General features: G+C 42.4%; 1 protein-coding gene and 1 long non-coding RNA gene across 4 annotated transcripts in view; one reads left to right on the forward strand and one right to left on the reverse strand.

The window, feature by feature from the left end:
* LOC131113553 (uncharacterized) overlaps positions 1 to 16,330 on the reverse strand; it is a 25,881-nt gene extending 9,551 nt beyond the window's left edge. The window contains exon 1 of the long non-coding RNA XR_009121507.2: positions 16,185 to 16,330. This is a non-coding gene — a long non-coding RNA (uncharacterized LOC131113553). The remainder of the gene's footprint in view (positions 1 to 16,184) is intronic.
* ark2ca (arkadia (RNF111) C-terminal like ring finger ubiquitin ligase 2Ca) lies at positions 1,178 to 15,116 on the forward strand. 3 transcript variants are annotated; one of them, XM_058064253.2, is made up of 8 exons: positions 1,178 to 1,327; positions 9,414 to 9,714; positions 9,793 to 9,918; positions 10,043 to 10,175; positions 10,624 to 10,728; positions 10,842 to 10,937; positions 11,005 to 11,102; positions 11,508 to 15,116. In XM_058064253.2, the coding sequence occupies exons 1-8, from the start codon at positions 1,267 to 1,269 to the stop codon at positions 11,623 to 11,625; spliced, it is 1,038 nt and encodes a 345-aa protein (XP_057920236.2). In that variant the 5' UTR covers positions 1,178 to 1,266; the 3' UTR covers positions 11,626 to 15,116. The 3 variants fall into 3 exon arrangements, with proteins under 3 accessions (XP_057920236.2, XP_078650376.1, XP_078650377.1); XM_078794250.1 differs by having other exon boundaries at positions 1,191 to 1,327; positions 2,094 to 9,714; XM_078794251.1 differs by having other exon boundaries at positions 1,191 to 1,327; positions 2,094 to 9,714; positions 9,796 to 9,918.
* Positions 16,331 to 16,712: the final 382 nt, after the last annotated feature.

The following is a 16,712-nucleotide window of genomic DNA, read 5'->3' on the forward strand; positions in this document are numbered from 1 at the left end:
TGGGACCACCGTTTCCAAGGTTACTGTAGGTAATACACTAAGACGTCATGATGTGAAATCATGCATGGCACGAAAGGTTCCCCTGCTTAAACCAGCACATGTCAAGGCCCGTCTTAAGTTTGCATATGACCATTTGGATGATACAGAGGAGTCATGGGAGAAAGTTTTATGGTCAGATGAGACCAAAATAGAACTTTTTGGTCATAATTCCAATAAGCGTGTTTGGAGGAAGAAGAATGAAGAGTACAATCCGAAGAACACCATCCCTACTGTGAAGCATGGGGGTGGTAGCATCATGCTTTGGGGGTGTTTTTCTGCACATGGGACAGGACGAGTGCACTGCATTAAAGAGAGGATGACTGGGGCCGTGTATTGTGAGATTTTGGGGAACAACCTCCTTCCCTCTGTCAGAGCATTGAAGATGGGTCGTGGCTGGGTCTTCCAACACGACAACGACCCGAAGCACACAGCCAGGAAAACCAAGGAGTGGCTCCGTAAGAAGCATATCAAGGTTCTAGCATGGCCCAGCCAGTCTCCAGACCTGAACCCAATCGAAAATCTTTGGAGGGAGCTCAAACTCCGTGTTTCTCAGCGACAGCCCAGAAACCTGACTGATCTAGAGAAGATCTGTGTGGAGGAGTGGGCCAAGATCCCTCCTGCAGTGTGTGCAAACCTGGTGAAAAACTACAGGAAACGTTTGACCTCTGTAATAGCAAACAAAGGCTACTGTACCAAATATTAACATTCATTTTCTCAGGTGTTCAAATACTTATTAGCAGCTGTATCACACAAATAAATTGTTAAAAAATCATGCATTGTGATTTCTGGATTTTTCTTTTTAGTTTATCTCTCTCACAGTGGACATGCACCTACGATGAAAATTTCAGACCCCTCCATGATTTCTAAGTGGGAGAAATAGCAAAATAGCAGGGTGTTCAAATACTTATTTTCTTCACTGTAGACATACTGCCACAGAAGTGTGCTAGCGTCATTGGATGGATTGAATGGAGGCGGGCAGTCTGAGCAAAGCAGGTCTGCCATTGGTTTAGCCGGGTGACAAAGCCGAAAGACGGGAGGAATACCGGTCTGTGTGATTGGATGGAGACAAGGTCCAGTGATTGGTTGCTTTTTTTCGGGGTGGGGTGGGGTGGGGTGAGTGCGTGTGAGTCGCCCGTCGGCTTGAATGTGCAAGCAGGGGGGCATTGGAGGGGATCACTTCCATGGACCATCTGTCTCCCTCGGCTCAACAAAGAAGGAGGACGCAGGATGGTGTTAGTCCATGTCGGATATCTGGTTCTCCCCGTCTTCGGCTCGGTTAGAAATAGAGGTATGTGTACATTTCTTATTTTGCTCTTTTTATTAAAATCGTACAAAACCTAACCAATTCAGTAGCTTTGATGTCCTTAAATGATGTAAACAGAGCTGGCACCTGCTAGCAAACATCCCCGCTAACGTTAGCTGTCTTGCTAAGTAGCGTCATGTCATTTTTCACACACACACACACACACACACACACACACACACACACACACACACACACACACACACACACACACACACACACATATAAACATACAATACATAACATTAAATATGTATTGACGATTTTTTTAAATCTCAATATGAAGCAGCTGTCAGTCAGCGTGTTGACAATTTACGTCGAATAGATATTTTTTTTAATTGTCAGCGTCGCCTGCTAACACCTAGCTTGTTAATTGGCAACAATAACAGTACATATGTAATATGTATAACGTTTTATCTCCATTGCTGCGGTTGCTCATTTCTCAACATGACTACTGACGTATTTGTGCGCAAGTGGCGCTCACCTCAAGTGTCCACTTGCGTCATTCTGCTCATTTTCAAAAAATATACGACTTTAAAATAGGATAGTTAACAGGATAGTTGTCAGTTAGGCGCAATCCAAAATCTGACGTACTGCTGCTACTACTACCAATAATAATCAGTGCGGGGGGGGGGGCGTCGTCATTGTGCTGCTAATCCTTTCTGATTGTTGCACAGTACTACATGCAAAGTGTGGCACCGATGATTTCATTGTGCTTTTATTTGTGTTTCTTTTTTTCCCTGTTCCATAGTATCGAGGCTGGCTCCACATTCCGCATTTCTCAGACCTTTGTGTCCCCCCCTCCATTGTGTAGCTAACGATCATCTGCTGCTGTCTGCTGTTTAGCCTCTGCCTGTTTCTCTGCATCTAGCCGTTCTTGTGAACCCCTTCTTCTTCCTCATTTCCTCTTTTCCATCTGAAGAAGACATTGGCATCTAAAAAAAAACTCACTCATGCCTTCTGTTGTGTAACTTGACTAAAGAATAACACCTTGTAGCGATATAGTGATACACAACACACATTGTCTTGGTTTACAACTGTCTTTAGCCAATAACAACTACTCATTGTGATTCTCCCATTAAGTGTGAATAGACAACATTCTGCTGTAAATTTCTGTAAAGTGGATACATTTTGATCCTCCCCGCCACCCCCTCAATAACATCACCCCCTCCTCCAAAAGATGGTTCGATCACAGCCGACAAAAGCTTGATCCAACTCTCCATCCTCGATTCTTAGCAAAGGTGCATTGAGACCCACCCCCACCTTAGCTCTCAAAAAATGTTCACCAATTGGCCGACAGAAAATGTATTCCATTGCAATTTGCCCTGCAAGGATGGTCCACTGCACCTGTGCACTCACCGGCCACAACATTAGGTACGCTAGCACCTTCCAATGAGATCCAAAACAAGATCAGTAGTCGTATTCATTCATTAATGTAATCATACTAAATTACATATGTGAATATTAGTGCCTGTTCCCTTGGGAATGGAGGAGATTTTTGTACCAAAAAATATACATTTAGTATAAGAAATATTGCATTTGGAGGAAAAAAGTAAAACAAAAAATAATTGTGTTCCGAAATCTTAAAAAATAAAATAATGTATTTAAGTTTATGGCGATGCAGCTTTTTGTACAAATATTTTAGTCGAATTCAACAGAAAATTGTCACACAACTCTGTCAAGAAGTGCAGTCTGGGCCAAGGAAGAAGCTGTTAGATTTCGGTGAGGATCTGGATCGAGGTGCAGATTCAAGATTTTCCTTTGGACAGTATTGTTAATGCTAGGAAATGCAGTATTTCTTGAAATATATACTTCTTGGCATTGCTTCACAAAGTATCAAAGTGGCCCTTGCATCCAGTCATTTTTCAGCATGTGGCCCTTCCTGGAAAAGCTTTGGACACCCCTGCTGTAGAGAGACTTCAGTGTAACAACTTTAATAATGATTTGGAGTGCATGAGAAAGTGGAAAGGAAAAACATAGCCTTCTATGACGACATGCTCATTTGTTCGCACGCATAGTATACTGCATAGCACAGCAGCAATACAACCAATGTTGTAATAATACGGGAAAGGAACAAACTGCTCAATGCCAATACCGATGATTAGTTTCACACCAACAGCTGAGTGGCAGAGCTAACATTTTAAAGCGCATGTAAAGGTAGATAAAGCTGCTGGGGAGAGCTGCTGCCAGTTTGTGGAGTCAATGAAAACAGGAGGTTGCCGATAGAAAGCTGTTAATTCCGCTGTTCTTTTTTGTCTTAATTACAGACCTTTGATGGGTATTTGCTCTTTTGGGTTTGTTCAGCTGTGGTAGAGGTCTGCATTCCATACACAGTATGCTTATTGTGGCTTCCACTATTTAGCTATGAATTATATGAATATTAATATCCACTTCCTAAATAGGCCTCATTTTTTTTCCTCCATCAGGTTCATGCATTATTCCTAGAGAAATAAAGGAAAATGGACAGAAAAAACAGTGTCAGCAAAAGCCGAGAATTATTATCTGTATCATATTTGTTGACACAGCTCTTGAAAAGGATCTCACTAGATTGTGCACCTAATTTGTATCCGATGATTGTATAGTTTAACATCCCCGCCCATGTGTGTAAGCCTTTTGCTCAATTTCAGCATCAAATTGGCACGTCATCTTGCCATGTGCAGCAAGCCCCGTCACCCCCCGCCCCTCCAGTTGTTTTATAGCCATGCACAGCCTCCGTCAGAATGCTATCCATTTTACAGGGATGTGTATCCTTGCACTGCTGTAGAGCTCCTTTATTTTTAGACTCAAAATGTCCTTTTCTTTTTTTTTAATTATTTCTTTGGTTGTGGTTTTCTACCTCATGTTCTTGTATTATTAGATCCTTAATGCATGGTCATTTTTTTCGACTTTGATTTTGTCCACATTGAACAGCAGATTCCAATGTAATGTTGGTGTAGAGATGTCCCTGCTGTACTGAAATGTGCTGTAAAGCATACACATCTACTCATTGGATGCTGCTTCTGTTCTGTTAACCCTACAGAGAGCATGGTCGGGCCTTGCCTTTCGCCTCTTATTTGCATGGTATTATTGTGGTTATGCAGGACTCTATTATTACTATTATTATTATGATTATCTCACAGTGCCACACACACATACATATACACTAATATTTTCCAATAAAGACTGTAGTTTTCTTCCTAACCTTCAGTGTGCTTTTTGCTGATTTTTCCATGTGCCCTCGCCGCCCCCTCCCCAACCACACACACCGCCCTCTTCTGCCCCTTCCCTCCCTCCTTCCCTCTCCTCCCTCCACACTGTGCTGTCACTGAGACATTTCCCCCTCACTCTTTATGTGCTCCCATTTCTCAGCTGTCTCTGACAGGCGATTCAACTTGCGGCTGCGCGCAATTTTGCTTACAGTGAAGCCTCCGAAGGGTCAACCTCTGCTTTTTGAGGGGAATGAAATTTCCCCATAGGAAACAATGGAACTAGAAATAATACCATGAAATACTTGGTCTTTATTAACTGTATAGGCTGTGTTTTAAATGGCTATGTGAACGGTCTTACGTGTGTAAAAAGACCTTACCAGCTGTTCATGTACTGGGGTGTCAGACGATACACGAGATCCACCCACCGTGGCAGACTGCGAGTGACAAATTGGACTCACTCCGTTCATGCCCTTGTTCTATAGAACAAACTCGCATGGTGCTGAAACCATTACACAGAGTGAACAGTTTGTAGGAGAGAGACGAGGAAAACGGACACGCATGCACATGGCAATATAATGTGGCCAGTTAATTTTTATTATTATATATTGTGTGATTTAATTAGTTCATTTTGTGTGATCTTGTGACGCCCCTGAAGATTACTGTGTATACCTTGGAGCTAAGCCTCTTCGCATTAAAAGTAAACACAGGGGCCTGAGTGGGTTCTGGCTGATGCCATTTTTTAAAAACTGCTAAAAACAAAAAAACATGCATTGTTAGTATTAACATGTTAGCTTTTTTTATTACATTGTGCCTTATTGCTCTATTTTTCTTATTCTATTTGTTGTAGGACGCACAACACCCCAGGTAGCATCAAACCCATTTGTGGCAGTCCATGAATTTATATATTTTATACCATGTATTTATAGATTGTTACCGACCTAGGGTGAATGAGATGTTTTCTGCCAAAAAACAGGCCAATTTTCTGATTAAAGTAAAAAAAAAATGTAACCAAAAATCTGTAAATTTGCAGGGCCGTGAATTTGTGGATATATACATACATGGAAATATGATTTTTTTTAACCAAACTGGCAATATTAAGCACACTTGCACAATCTAATGCTATCCTATACAAAATTTCTTTATAAAAAAATTAATTGTTTACCTTTTTATGCAAACACACAAACGGGACACAGTCATTGCAATGCAGGACAATTGATCAAAAGCGAGCATAATTGTGCGGGTGTACTCGATGGTAAGTGATATAAATGACACGTAATCCACAACACATTAACATAATAGCCCTGCCTTGTATCTCATTGTCCTAAATTAGGTTTGACAAAAGAGCAGTTTTATTGTTCCACCAATTGTAGCCTCCAGAATGACCTTCAGTAAATCACTGCGTCTCTCAAAGAGATCCTATGTATTAAAGTCCTCATAAAAGGCGGCTTGATGGAGGGCCATTGCAGGTATAAACCAGCTTTATTGTAAAACTGATTTCATCGTGTTAAGTCCTTCCTCCTTGACATTAGAAGGAATGAGAAAGCAAACACTGACACGAAAGATGTTTCTTCTTTTAGACTGTTAAGATTTGGGTTGTACGTCTGTTTGGAGTACCTAAAATACTCTCAGGAATTTGGTTCTCAGCAAGTTTAGATGCAGGCTTCGGGAACCCAGCAGCTGACTAGGGTACAGTTGCACTCTAAATGATTCAACGCACATTGTAAATCACACTCCCTTTCAAAATGTACAAACTTCCAGTTGATGGCCAATAATTTAGTATGAATTTTAATAATATCAGATGTGTTGACATATTTAAATAGTTTGGGTTTTGGATAAAGTCATCACACAGCAAATTAATGATCAAAGGGCAGCTAAGAAATCTCCAATACAAGTACAAGTAAGCATTTCATTGGTTGTGGCTGCGGGGCGCTGCAATGATGTCAGATTTTCCCTGGGCTCTTCTAGCTCCCTCTGGTGGACAGATGCAGCATTGCTATGATGAAATGCATTATGGGAAAATGTTATAATAATGGTACGGTCTCGTCGTCTTTGTTTGTCAGTGAACCAAGGAATGGCCTACAAAATAACTTGTGTTTTCACTTTTGTTGAGGAATTTATTAGCTGTTTTTTTTTCCTGTTGAGTTGAAATTTCCCAACCAGTCAACTTACATCATCTGCATTGAACCAGAAAATATCCTGCTAGCTATGATGAATTTGACCTTTAAGAGGAATTTATTGGATGGGACCACAATAAAAATGGTATGATCCGGTCATCCTCCATTAACTAAGGCGTTGGCTACAATGCTCTCCCCCCCACTGTTTTATTTACAGTTCAGCCTTTGTTGTGCTCTACCGAGTGACATTCCAGTAAAGGTCATTAGTGCTGCATTATTAATTGATGAGTTATTTCCGCTTTTGTGGGGATAGATAGGCTGTACAGTTGCGTGCACACACAGGCTGGCCGAGTGTTGCATGATGGGATAGCGCTGCACCAGACAGCAGACTGGGGGATTATGGTTGAGAGAGAGAGAGAGAGAGAGAGAGGAGGTGTGATTATAAAATTGCAGCGATAGAAGCAGCAAGGAGGGAAGGGGAGAAAGAGTGGCTCCATGTCTGACTGCTGCAGTTGGGTGTGGGCGGGGCTTTCAGGCCCATCAGTCAAGCAAGGACACGGTGTAGGGGCGAGGGGCGAGGGGCGTTTCTCGGTAAGCAGCAGCTCAGGGTTGACCAGAGGTGGTGTGACAGTGGGGGTCTACTCTGCACCAATGCGAGCCAAGGCAGGGATACATGTGTAACAGACCTCGTTACTGCAGGCACCACTGCAATATGTCAAATATTAATGACAGGGCCTGGTGCCCAGAGACACATTATTTGATATTTTCACGCTGAGGTTCTGGCCTCCCTGGGCTCACAACCTATATATGGATGACACCTATGGCTTTTTAATCAATCAACAGCCCAAATATGACATTTATGCGCCACAAGCTCGAGCAAATGTAGTTTTCTCTTGGATTTACGCTCGGTGGAGCAGCACGTCTTCAGGCTGTATGCTCAGCAACCGTGCAAATATTCCGTCAGGACAATTCATGTAAACAGGTTGTAATTCAGAGTCATTTATAATGCACATTTGCATATTCATTACTAATAGGTACAACTGCACAATCCTTAGTGAGATCCAAAAGAAATATTATTTTCAAAATATTTGTATTATTGCGCTTCTAGTTTTCTAGTTTGCTACTTTCTGTGTCTGGTTGAGTAGATCTTTAATTATAATAGTAATAAACATTTGCAAATGGAAGTCAATATACACCACATCAATGGCACACGTGCATATCACGCAGTCGCTCCTCATTTGTTGCCACGACAGCTTATCACCTACATCCCGTCATTTAATGAAGAGAAATTGAACGCAGAGCCATGACGTGTGAAGTTGAATGAGTTTTTCCCACCTAAAACTCCTTCCCGCCCTTCCACCTCTCTCGGTACTAAATCATTGGCATTGATTATTTGGTGCAGTGCAACTCTATACAAAGACGGTGGGACTGCCTAACGGTCTCATCTATCCTCCACTACGGAAGGCACGGGGCCATTCCAGGACCTTACTTGACCCTAACTTACATCTGTACAATATAGTCGGCACAGGTCGCAGGCAGCTTAAGCAGGTTAAGGGTGCAGGTTAAGGGTTTGAATCGCGATTGTTTACTGCCTCCACATTTTTCAATCCATCTTCCCTTTAAAAAGGAAAACTGCACCCTTTGGGGATTTTCGCCCATCATCCATGATTCTTGAGACATGAACACGTGTCTTTTTCCTCTAAATATTGAAACACAAAGCCATTCTTGTAGTGTTAGCATGTAGCACTAGTGCTAAACAAATAAGAGCATAATGAACCCCTTACAAAGTCCGCTCTCACTGGGATGCTGACTAACACGATGGTTGTGTCCTTCAGCACAAAACCGCTGAGTTGGTAAAGGCAGGCCCCGTCCACAAGGGAACATTGGGATTTTTTTTCCAAAAATATTTGGGTCCACACTGCCGGATTAGGACGGGAACGGCTCACTGGGTGTTACACATGTAATACACAAGGCACAACTACGTGTGGCGCTATAAACAGACAGGCAGACGGAATCATGTGACACGTCAACACGTCCAACGAATGCGAATAAGTCCGTCGTCCTGCGGTTTCCAAGGTTGGTCCAGACTTAGGACCAAGTGGAATTACTTCTACCAGTCGTTTTGGAGAACAAGACAACCAAATATCAGGAGAATGTCGACGGGGGTGAGTTGTGTCCATTGAAATAATCAGATATAACACTCACGTCTGGTCACGTGATGGCAACGGTGACGTCATCGTTTTCAGACTTTCCCATTCTGGAAGCTGTTTTCAAAAAATACATTTTCAGGGCACCCAGAAGGCTGAAACGATAAAATACTTTGCCATCCAGACCTGAAAACATTTCCATACGGATGGCCCCTCGGTAAAGTCCTGAGGTAAAAAAAAAGCTAATATTTGACAATGCTACATGGGTGGCGAGGGAGGGGTCATCATAGGGAAGCCTGGGAAAGTAGAATTGTGATTGAGCTGCGGATGGGTGAGTGAATGGTATGTCTTTATGTCTCAGTCATGTGATTGACAGGCAGTCAGTCCAGGTTGTATCCTGCCTCTCACCGAAGGCCAGCTGGGATAGGCTCCAGCCCCATCATGGATGAAATGGCTGGCTGGGTCAGAGTCAGTTTGGTTCCCTTCCTTGTCTGGAGAAGATACTCCACTGGGATGTCAATGTGTCCTCCATCTGTCAATATGACTGGCAGTGAAATGTCTTCTTGTGTGTCCTTCAAAGTTCATCTTGCAGAGCTTATTTGGATCTTTTCTGATCACGCAGGAGCACACTTTACCAGGCACCAACACAGCCATGCTACCTCCTGCCGACACTTTCACCTGGGCGCCCCGCAGGCGCCCATCTCGGCCGAGTTTCCTTTAGGGCACGCCAGCCAGCCCCCTCAGACGGGCCTGGCCACCCACCTTCCCCCCGCGCACCATCCGCCCCTCACTGCCCTGCCCGCGGCCCCTCAGTTCCAGGAGGTGTCGGGGCCCCCGTTCCTACCTCAGGCCTTACACCAGCAATACCTCATCCAGCAGCAGCTTCTGGAGGCGCAGCACCGCCGTATCCTACCCCACTCCAGGTAAGAGCATGCCCCATTGCTCCAAGGTACGTATACACGGACATTTTCATCTAATCATTTCCATTCCATTGCAAACAGAAGATCCCAGGAGCGTATCCCCCTTAACCCTCACCGACTACGGTCCGTCTACGAGTACTCTCCTCCGCTCCACGTCCCCCAGCCAATGACACAGCAGCCGAGGTACCTCGCTGAAGGCACAGACTGGTGAGTCACCATCTTAAACGAGGAGCCGTATGGCCACGCCAAAGCTGTCCCGCCATTCCCAACCCACTCCCACATGCTGGTCTGTCACAACGGCCGCTGCGATGACGGTCTGTGTGCCTCACAGGGACCTCAGCGTTGACGCCGGCCCGCTCCCTCACCACCAGTACCACCTACAGCAGCTCCCGCAGCATTATCAGCACTACTTGGCCTCCCCCCGAATGCACCACTTCCCCAGGAACACGTCCTCTGCCCAAGTGGTATGTCATGTCATGATGCACGTCCACAAGGCCAATCCAGACCTGCTGCGACAAAAATGGCTGACATGCTGTGCCATGAATGCTACATTTTGTGACCCAAAACACTAAATCTCTAGTATTAAGAATTACAAGCTGTCAGTATGGAGCTGACCTCTGCCAAGGCAGAATAATCCTATTGTGGTTGACCTTCATGTACAGTACGTATCTTCATGCTTGCTTACTGTATGTCTAAGATTGCAAATTGACCGTTCACGTTCACAAATGTAACAACATAGCGCAAAGCTGATGAATCATGTCAGTGACCCTTCAACTGCAGAAAGTTCAGCTCATGAAAGACTGGAGCAAAAACAAAAAAGTGTTAGGTTTATATTTTCGTTGAAATAAACAGAAGGACTCAAAAATAATCCAGAAACGCAACAGCTGTTTGGGTTTGTTTTTTTTTTGCCAGGTCGTGCATGAAATCCGAAACTACCCGTACCCTCAGTTGCACTTGTTGGCGCTGCAAAGTCTGAACCCCTCCAGGCACGCCACTGCGGTGCGGGAAAGCTATGAGGTAAAATATACTCGCCACAGCATCAGCAAAGTTCCATCTGTCAAACTTGGAGCTGACAAAGTTCAAAGTTGTTGTGACTATTGCGAGTGAGTATCTTCTCAAATGTTCTCCAGGAGCTGCTTCAGTTGGAGGACCGTTTAGGGAGTGTCAGCAGAGGCGCTGTTCAAACCACCATCGAGAGATTCACCTTCCCGCACAAATATAAAAAGGTACAGGAAGGAAAATGGTCTTCAGCCCACAAAGTCTCTGACTCTCTTGTCCCCCGTCCCCTACCAGAGGAAGCCCCTGCAGTTAAAGATTGGGGAGGAGGAGACGGACGTGGACGAGAAGTGTACCATCTGTTTATCCATGCTGGAGGATGGGGAGGACGTCAGGTTAGTAAACTCCATCCACACAATACATCTCGAAACTCACTTTTATAAGTAGAAGCACAACAGCTTGTGGAAAATGAGGAAGGCTAACCAGACACCTGGTTTTATCGTATTGTTGAAGATTGATGTTGATATTCCCATCATATTAGAATTAATGGCATTGTTATTCATGGTAACAGCCACGTTGCAGAATACAAACATAGAAATAGTCTAGAAAGTCATAGTTCGCAGTACACTCGCTCGCCCACGGGTTGAGTTCCGGCATACGTGCCCTCAGCTGTCTCGTGTTGCCTGTCAGATTGATGACTCGGCAGAATGCGTGCCATTTACGTCTGACTTGACAAATTCAAGTCCCCCTCGGAGTTGTGGCACATGGACTGACGCCTGCCCCCTCCCTCTGTCCCGCAGGAGGTTACCCTGCATGCACCTCTTCCACCAAGGCTGCGTGGACCAATGGCTGGCGACCAGCAGGAAGTGTCCAATCTGTCGAGTTGACATCGAGACACAGCTGACCGCCGACAGCTGATGAGATTTCACCCCCCCTCCAACTTGTTGGTAGTGGTTCCTGCTTTCTTCCATCTACAAACACCCCACCCGCACCCCCACCCGCCACATCCCTTTCCTTTCTCATTGGGTGCTTTTGCCAAAATGTCTCCAGACTTTGATGTGACATCATCGCTTTACTGAGCCAAACCAGGAAGTAGAAGTGCACGAGGACTCTTCTCTTATCTCTTTCCAACACAAGCACATCTCTCGAGCGAGACACAAACAGTGGCGTCCACACAGGGTTTTTGTTGTAGCTTGCTGGTTCTATACGTGGTTACCGTGCTGCTGCTGCTGCTGCTGGTGTTGTTGTACTGTAGGCGCCTTCGGGCTGTGTAGCATGTCCTGAAAGCCATGACTTAAATGTCCCGAGCACTCAATACCCTGCAGCAAGCTGGCGACTGTCTCCCTCTCTTTCTGTCTCTCTCTCTCTATATATATATATATCTATATGAATATATATATTCTATCTTCCTTCTTCCATACAAGGAAGCTGAACAGAAAACGCAGTGTTTACCTTTATATGATCGTAGAGTAGCAGCAACCAACGCGTGATTTGTGGCGCACCGATGCCTCCTTTGGGGCCCGAGCGACATCTGTTTGAGTGTTTTTTAACAATTCTATCGTGCAGCTTTGACGTTGTGCAATACGCTCAAGTAAAGTTGGAGGTCCCGAGCCAAACAGAAATTCAAGGAAAAGCTGGAAACTTTCCACGGGAATTAACAGGAAGAATTATTCAATTAAGGAAAGTGGATTTTAAAGTCCCAGAGAAAATATTCAAATAAAATGAGAATTATTTCATGCACATTTAGGTGTTGGGAATTATAGGTCGGTATTTATTTTGTTCAATATAAAAGGAAATTACCGTCCAAAAATACATTTAAAATGATAAATATATTAAAGTGAATTTAAATAATGTATACACATATTGGAGGTAATTTATAATACACAAATTTCCAGTTAATACAGTGTATTAAATACACCTTTAAAATGTTATGTTCAAGAAAATACATAATTCTACATTGATGTCAAAACAACACTAATATTTATTATAAACAAACATCCAATCAATTCTGTTGAAATGAATTTTAAAATAATGCAGTTGATAAATATTTCCAGTATTCTTCCATTTAACTTCCCATGGAAACTTTCAGGAGAGATATTTCACGCCCCCTCGTTGCCAAACAAATTTTGCTACATGGGTGTGCTTGCGTTGTTTGTGGTGAAAGTGCATATGGCCAAAAAAGTGAAAAAAGCCAAAAAAAACCAACAAACAAACCCAAACAATAATAAAATGGAAGCTATCATGCAGTGCATTAGTAGTGTTTGCCGTTAGCAACTCCAACACTGATGGTTGATTTATTTCATGGGCATACGGTGTTTACTTTCCCAAACTGGATGAATAAGCACAATAGTGGCAAAGGCTTCTCATTGGCTCCTATTTGTGTGTTTTTTACGTATTGATCTATTTGTGCGACAGACACCCCTGCACACACACACACACTCTCTCTCTCCCCCTTGTGGTTGCTATGCTGGTTGCTATGCTGTACTGCTGTAGAATGTGGCGTGTGATGGAGGCAGCCTCTCTCTCAGTGCACACAGACACATTGGGTCATTAGAATTTAAAACGCGTGTCCGTGGATGCCTTCAGGACCCCTCCCGAGCGTCCTATACGCACTGTGATGTATACTAGGAGTAAATCTTTCCGTCTTGTGCACTGCCAGTGTTGACACTGCCTCCTCGTCCGTGATTGATGAAGTGTTCATAGTTTACACAGGGTGTTGTCCATTGAGATGCCTTAAGTATTTAACAATCATAATTTATTACTAACTGTAGATATGGTGGCTATTTCATTGGATTTTTTCCTCTCCTGTTGCTCCAAGAGATGAATCATGATTTATTTATGTGGAAATAACACACAGAAATGCTCGGAAAAAGCGATTACCTCATCTTTTTCTTTCTAGGTGGGAATGCTTTGCATGCAGCTTGAACACTAAAGGAATATTTAAAATGATAATAATAATACTGATGATGATGATAATAAGCACTGCTGTACCATGTGGTGCTGTGAATCTCGCTTACATTCCATCCCATGCAACACTTCCCAATGCTGTGACATATAGTGGACAAACTGGATTGGAGTGGGCTGCTTTTCAGTTTGTGTGTTTTTATTGGTACTCTTCTTTTGCACTCATGTGTGGAGATAAGGGAACCCTCTCACTGGCAACAAAATGTACTTTTTTTTGGATGATTTGTATTACCGAGGAGGAGTGGGTTTTTTTGGTGAAACTCTACGTCTTAACTCATTAAAAAAAAAAAAAATAGTGCCTCGTCGTAGCGTTAGTAGCTATTTCCATGTGATTTATCAAAAATTGGATTAATGGATTGAGCCAAGTTAAAAAATAAAAATAAACGCGTACCAAATATAACATGGTGTTTTTTCCCCCAGAGAAAAAAGGCTAAAAAAAATGTGTCGTCTTATATTTGGGTTTTAGAGATTTATCCCCACAAAATGCAAGTTAAATAAGCAGCTGTGGGCAAGAAGCTAATAGCGGCCAACGCGGCTTTATATACATTCTGTGACCATTTAGTAACTAGTAATACAGAATATTTAAGGTATTTTGCCACACCGGATTTCACACAGCCATAGAAAGGAACGCTACATCTAGCGTTAGCTTTTCCAAACTCAAAAACAAAGAACACAGCAGCAATGGGGTCAGCTCCGATATGTAGTGTTACCTTTCAGTCGTGTCCTAATCTATTTGCTACCCGGCGGGTAACTCGCCAGTGTGCTGTGGCACTACACCAGTAAAAATAGTTCTTCAGTGTAACAATATTAATAACAAAGTTGAAAAACAGCAGCAGCAATGAAAAAAAGGTGTAATTTTTTGAGCATAACGTCACAATAAAGATTTTTTTTTTACGAGAATATGAAATGAGGAAAAAATCATGTCAGTTTTGCAGCACACTGTTGAAATATTAAAGAAGTGTTTTTTTAAGGGTTGCAGTATGAGAAAAAAAGCTGTAATTTTTGCTAAATCAGGTTGTGGAAAAAGTTATAATATTATGGGACTAAAGTCATCATATTATGAAAAGAAATCAATTTAGTATTTTTTCTTAACGTTTTGCAATAGCCAACCTGAATAATTTCCCCCAAAATGGCTCTTGAAAAAGCGTCTTATATTCGGTTAGTCATTTAGAAAATACTTTGAGATTTCTTGATATCCCGTGGAAATAATTCTAACAACAAAGAGGCACGTCTTTTGCTTTTTTCCCCCTCTCTCCATTTTTCACTCTCTCCTCTCAGTTTCCTTTCAAAGTGTACGGAAGACAAGGTTTCTAAAGCACAACTGTTTCAAAAAACTGCATGTTTTCTCAGGTTTTAATGCACTGGTTCAATGGAATATGGTTGAGGTTTAATATAGGAACAATATAACAGTACCGAGTATTGATTTTGTTGCTGCTTGAACAAGAGAAGAAAATAGCCCAAAAAGTGCCAGTGAAAGGGCTGCCGCCATCCTTGTGTGTGCGCGCGCATGTGTGCGTGTGTGCATGTGCGTGCGTGCGTGCGTGCGTGTGTATAAATCTGCTGTTTTAGCCGTGACTGCGCAATGTTTTTCAATATAGGATATTTTATCTGAAAATAGAATTATTTATCATTAATATTAAAGCAATAGCGCATTAATGGTGACGAGTGTGTGGATGAGCAAAATACTTGTTAGATTCACGTGTGGTGGAATTTTTGTACTTTATTTATTCTTACTACTAATAATGATCATTTCAAAAGTGGCATTGCTAAACGCAAACTGTTTTTTTTTTTTATTATTTCGGAGTTGTTTCATGGCTTGTATATTATCCTTTTGTATGTCCTCTTTTTGTAATAAATTCGATAAAATGGTAAAACGGTTTTGGTCTGATCATTTTAATTATTTACTAATTCATAATGTTACATGAAAGTAGTCATACTATCATTAAATACACATTACAATATTTTTTTGACTAAAAGTCATAATATTATTAGGAAAATGTCATAATGCAATCAGAAATGACTTTAATTAGTTAATTCCGGTGTATAAATCACTACCTTTTGGTCAAACGTCGAAACCTGTGGCTTACAGACCGTGCGGCTAATTAAGGCTAAAAACTACATTTCCCACAATGCTTTGTGTGATCATGCTCTCGTGACATCCCATGTACTTCAGAACCACTAATAGTAGTAGCAGTAGTAGTAATAGTAATAGTAGTAGTACCAAATGTGTATCGGAAAACGCGAGTACTAAGGTAGTCCACCATAAGGGCAAAAAAAGTTCAGGAAACAACAAGAAAAAACGTCGAGAAGCCACTTCCCGTTTGCTAGCTATCTCTCGTTGATTGGAGCCGGTGTGTGAGCAATAATGAGCACAGTTTATTTAAAACATAATTAAAACATTGTTGGACTTGAAATGATTCAATAAACACCATACATATACCCCCAATATTGCAAAGTCTGTTATGATGAATAAAGACAAAAAGGAAATGCAACATATAAAGGTGGGGACGTACCTGCATCCAGGAGAATCCACGCACTACGATGACTCAAAGTCGGCCACGCAGGTGCCCCTGATGACCGGTGGTTCTCATCAAGTCCAGAGGATAACTCCAGCAGAAATGGGGTGGAATGTCCCAAATATTTCCCAAGTGACCCCACGCAAAAGTGTACATCACGCCACAGGTGTACACGTCGTATCCGCTATATACATCAATAAATAAAAACATATAAAATGTCGTGTTGTTGTCTTGGAAAAGACTAAACGACCTGTCCACTTATCCACCTAACACTGGATGCCGAAAAGAGGCAACAAGACGTAAATGTACTTCTAGTTTTTGTTTATGGCGGGTGGCAACCAAAGACATGAATTTAAAGGCAACGGTTTTAAGGATAATCGACATAGAAGATTAGAGGATTTGTCTGTCAAGACAAGGAAACATGGCTGCTTTGTGCTGACTAGCTTGTGTACTGTTCTGCACTTTTAATTAGTAGTGTCTGTAAAAAAAAACATATTGGAAGTTTCAGTATAACAATGATTTAAT

This window comes from Doryrhamphus excisus, linkage group LG10 (genome assembly GCF_037039965.1).
Source record: "Doryrhamphus excisus strain RoL-2023G ecotype Guam linkage group LG10, RoL_Dexc_Guam_v1.1, whole genome shotgun sequence".
Lineage (NCBI taxonomy): Eukaryota > Metazoa > Chordata > Actinopteri > Syngnathiformes > Syngnathidae > Doryrhamphus > Doryrhamphus excisus.

Excerpts from the sequence above, each read along its gene's own strand:
- ark2ca (XM_078794250.1), top strand. The coding sequence starts at position 9,233 with ATGGATGAAATGGCTGGCTGGGTCAGAGTCAGTTTGGTTCCCTTCCTT. Across the intron at positions 9,715-9,792 it reads CGTATCCTACCCCACTCCAG|AAGATCCCAGGAGCGTATCC; the intron begins GTAAGAGCATGC and ends CATTGCAAACAG. Across the intron at positions 10,729-10,841 it reads CGGTGCGGGAAAGCTATGAG|GAGCTGCTTCAGTTGGAGGA; the intron begins GTAAAATATACT and ends AATGTTCTCCAG.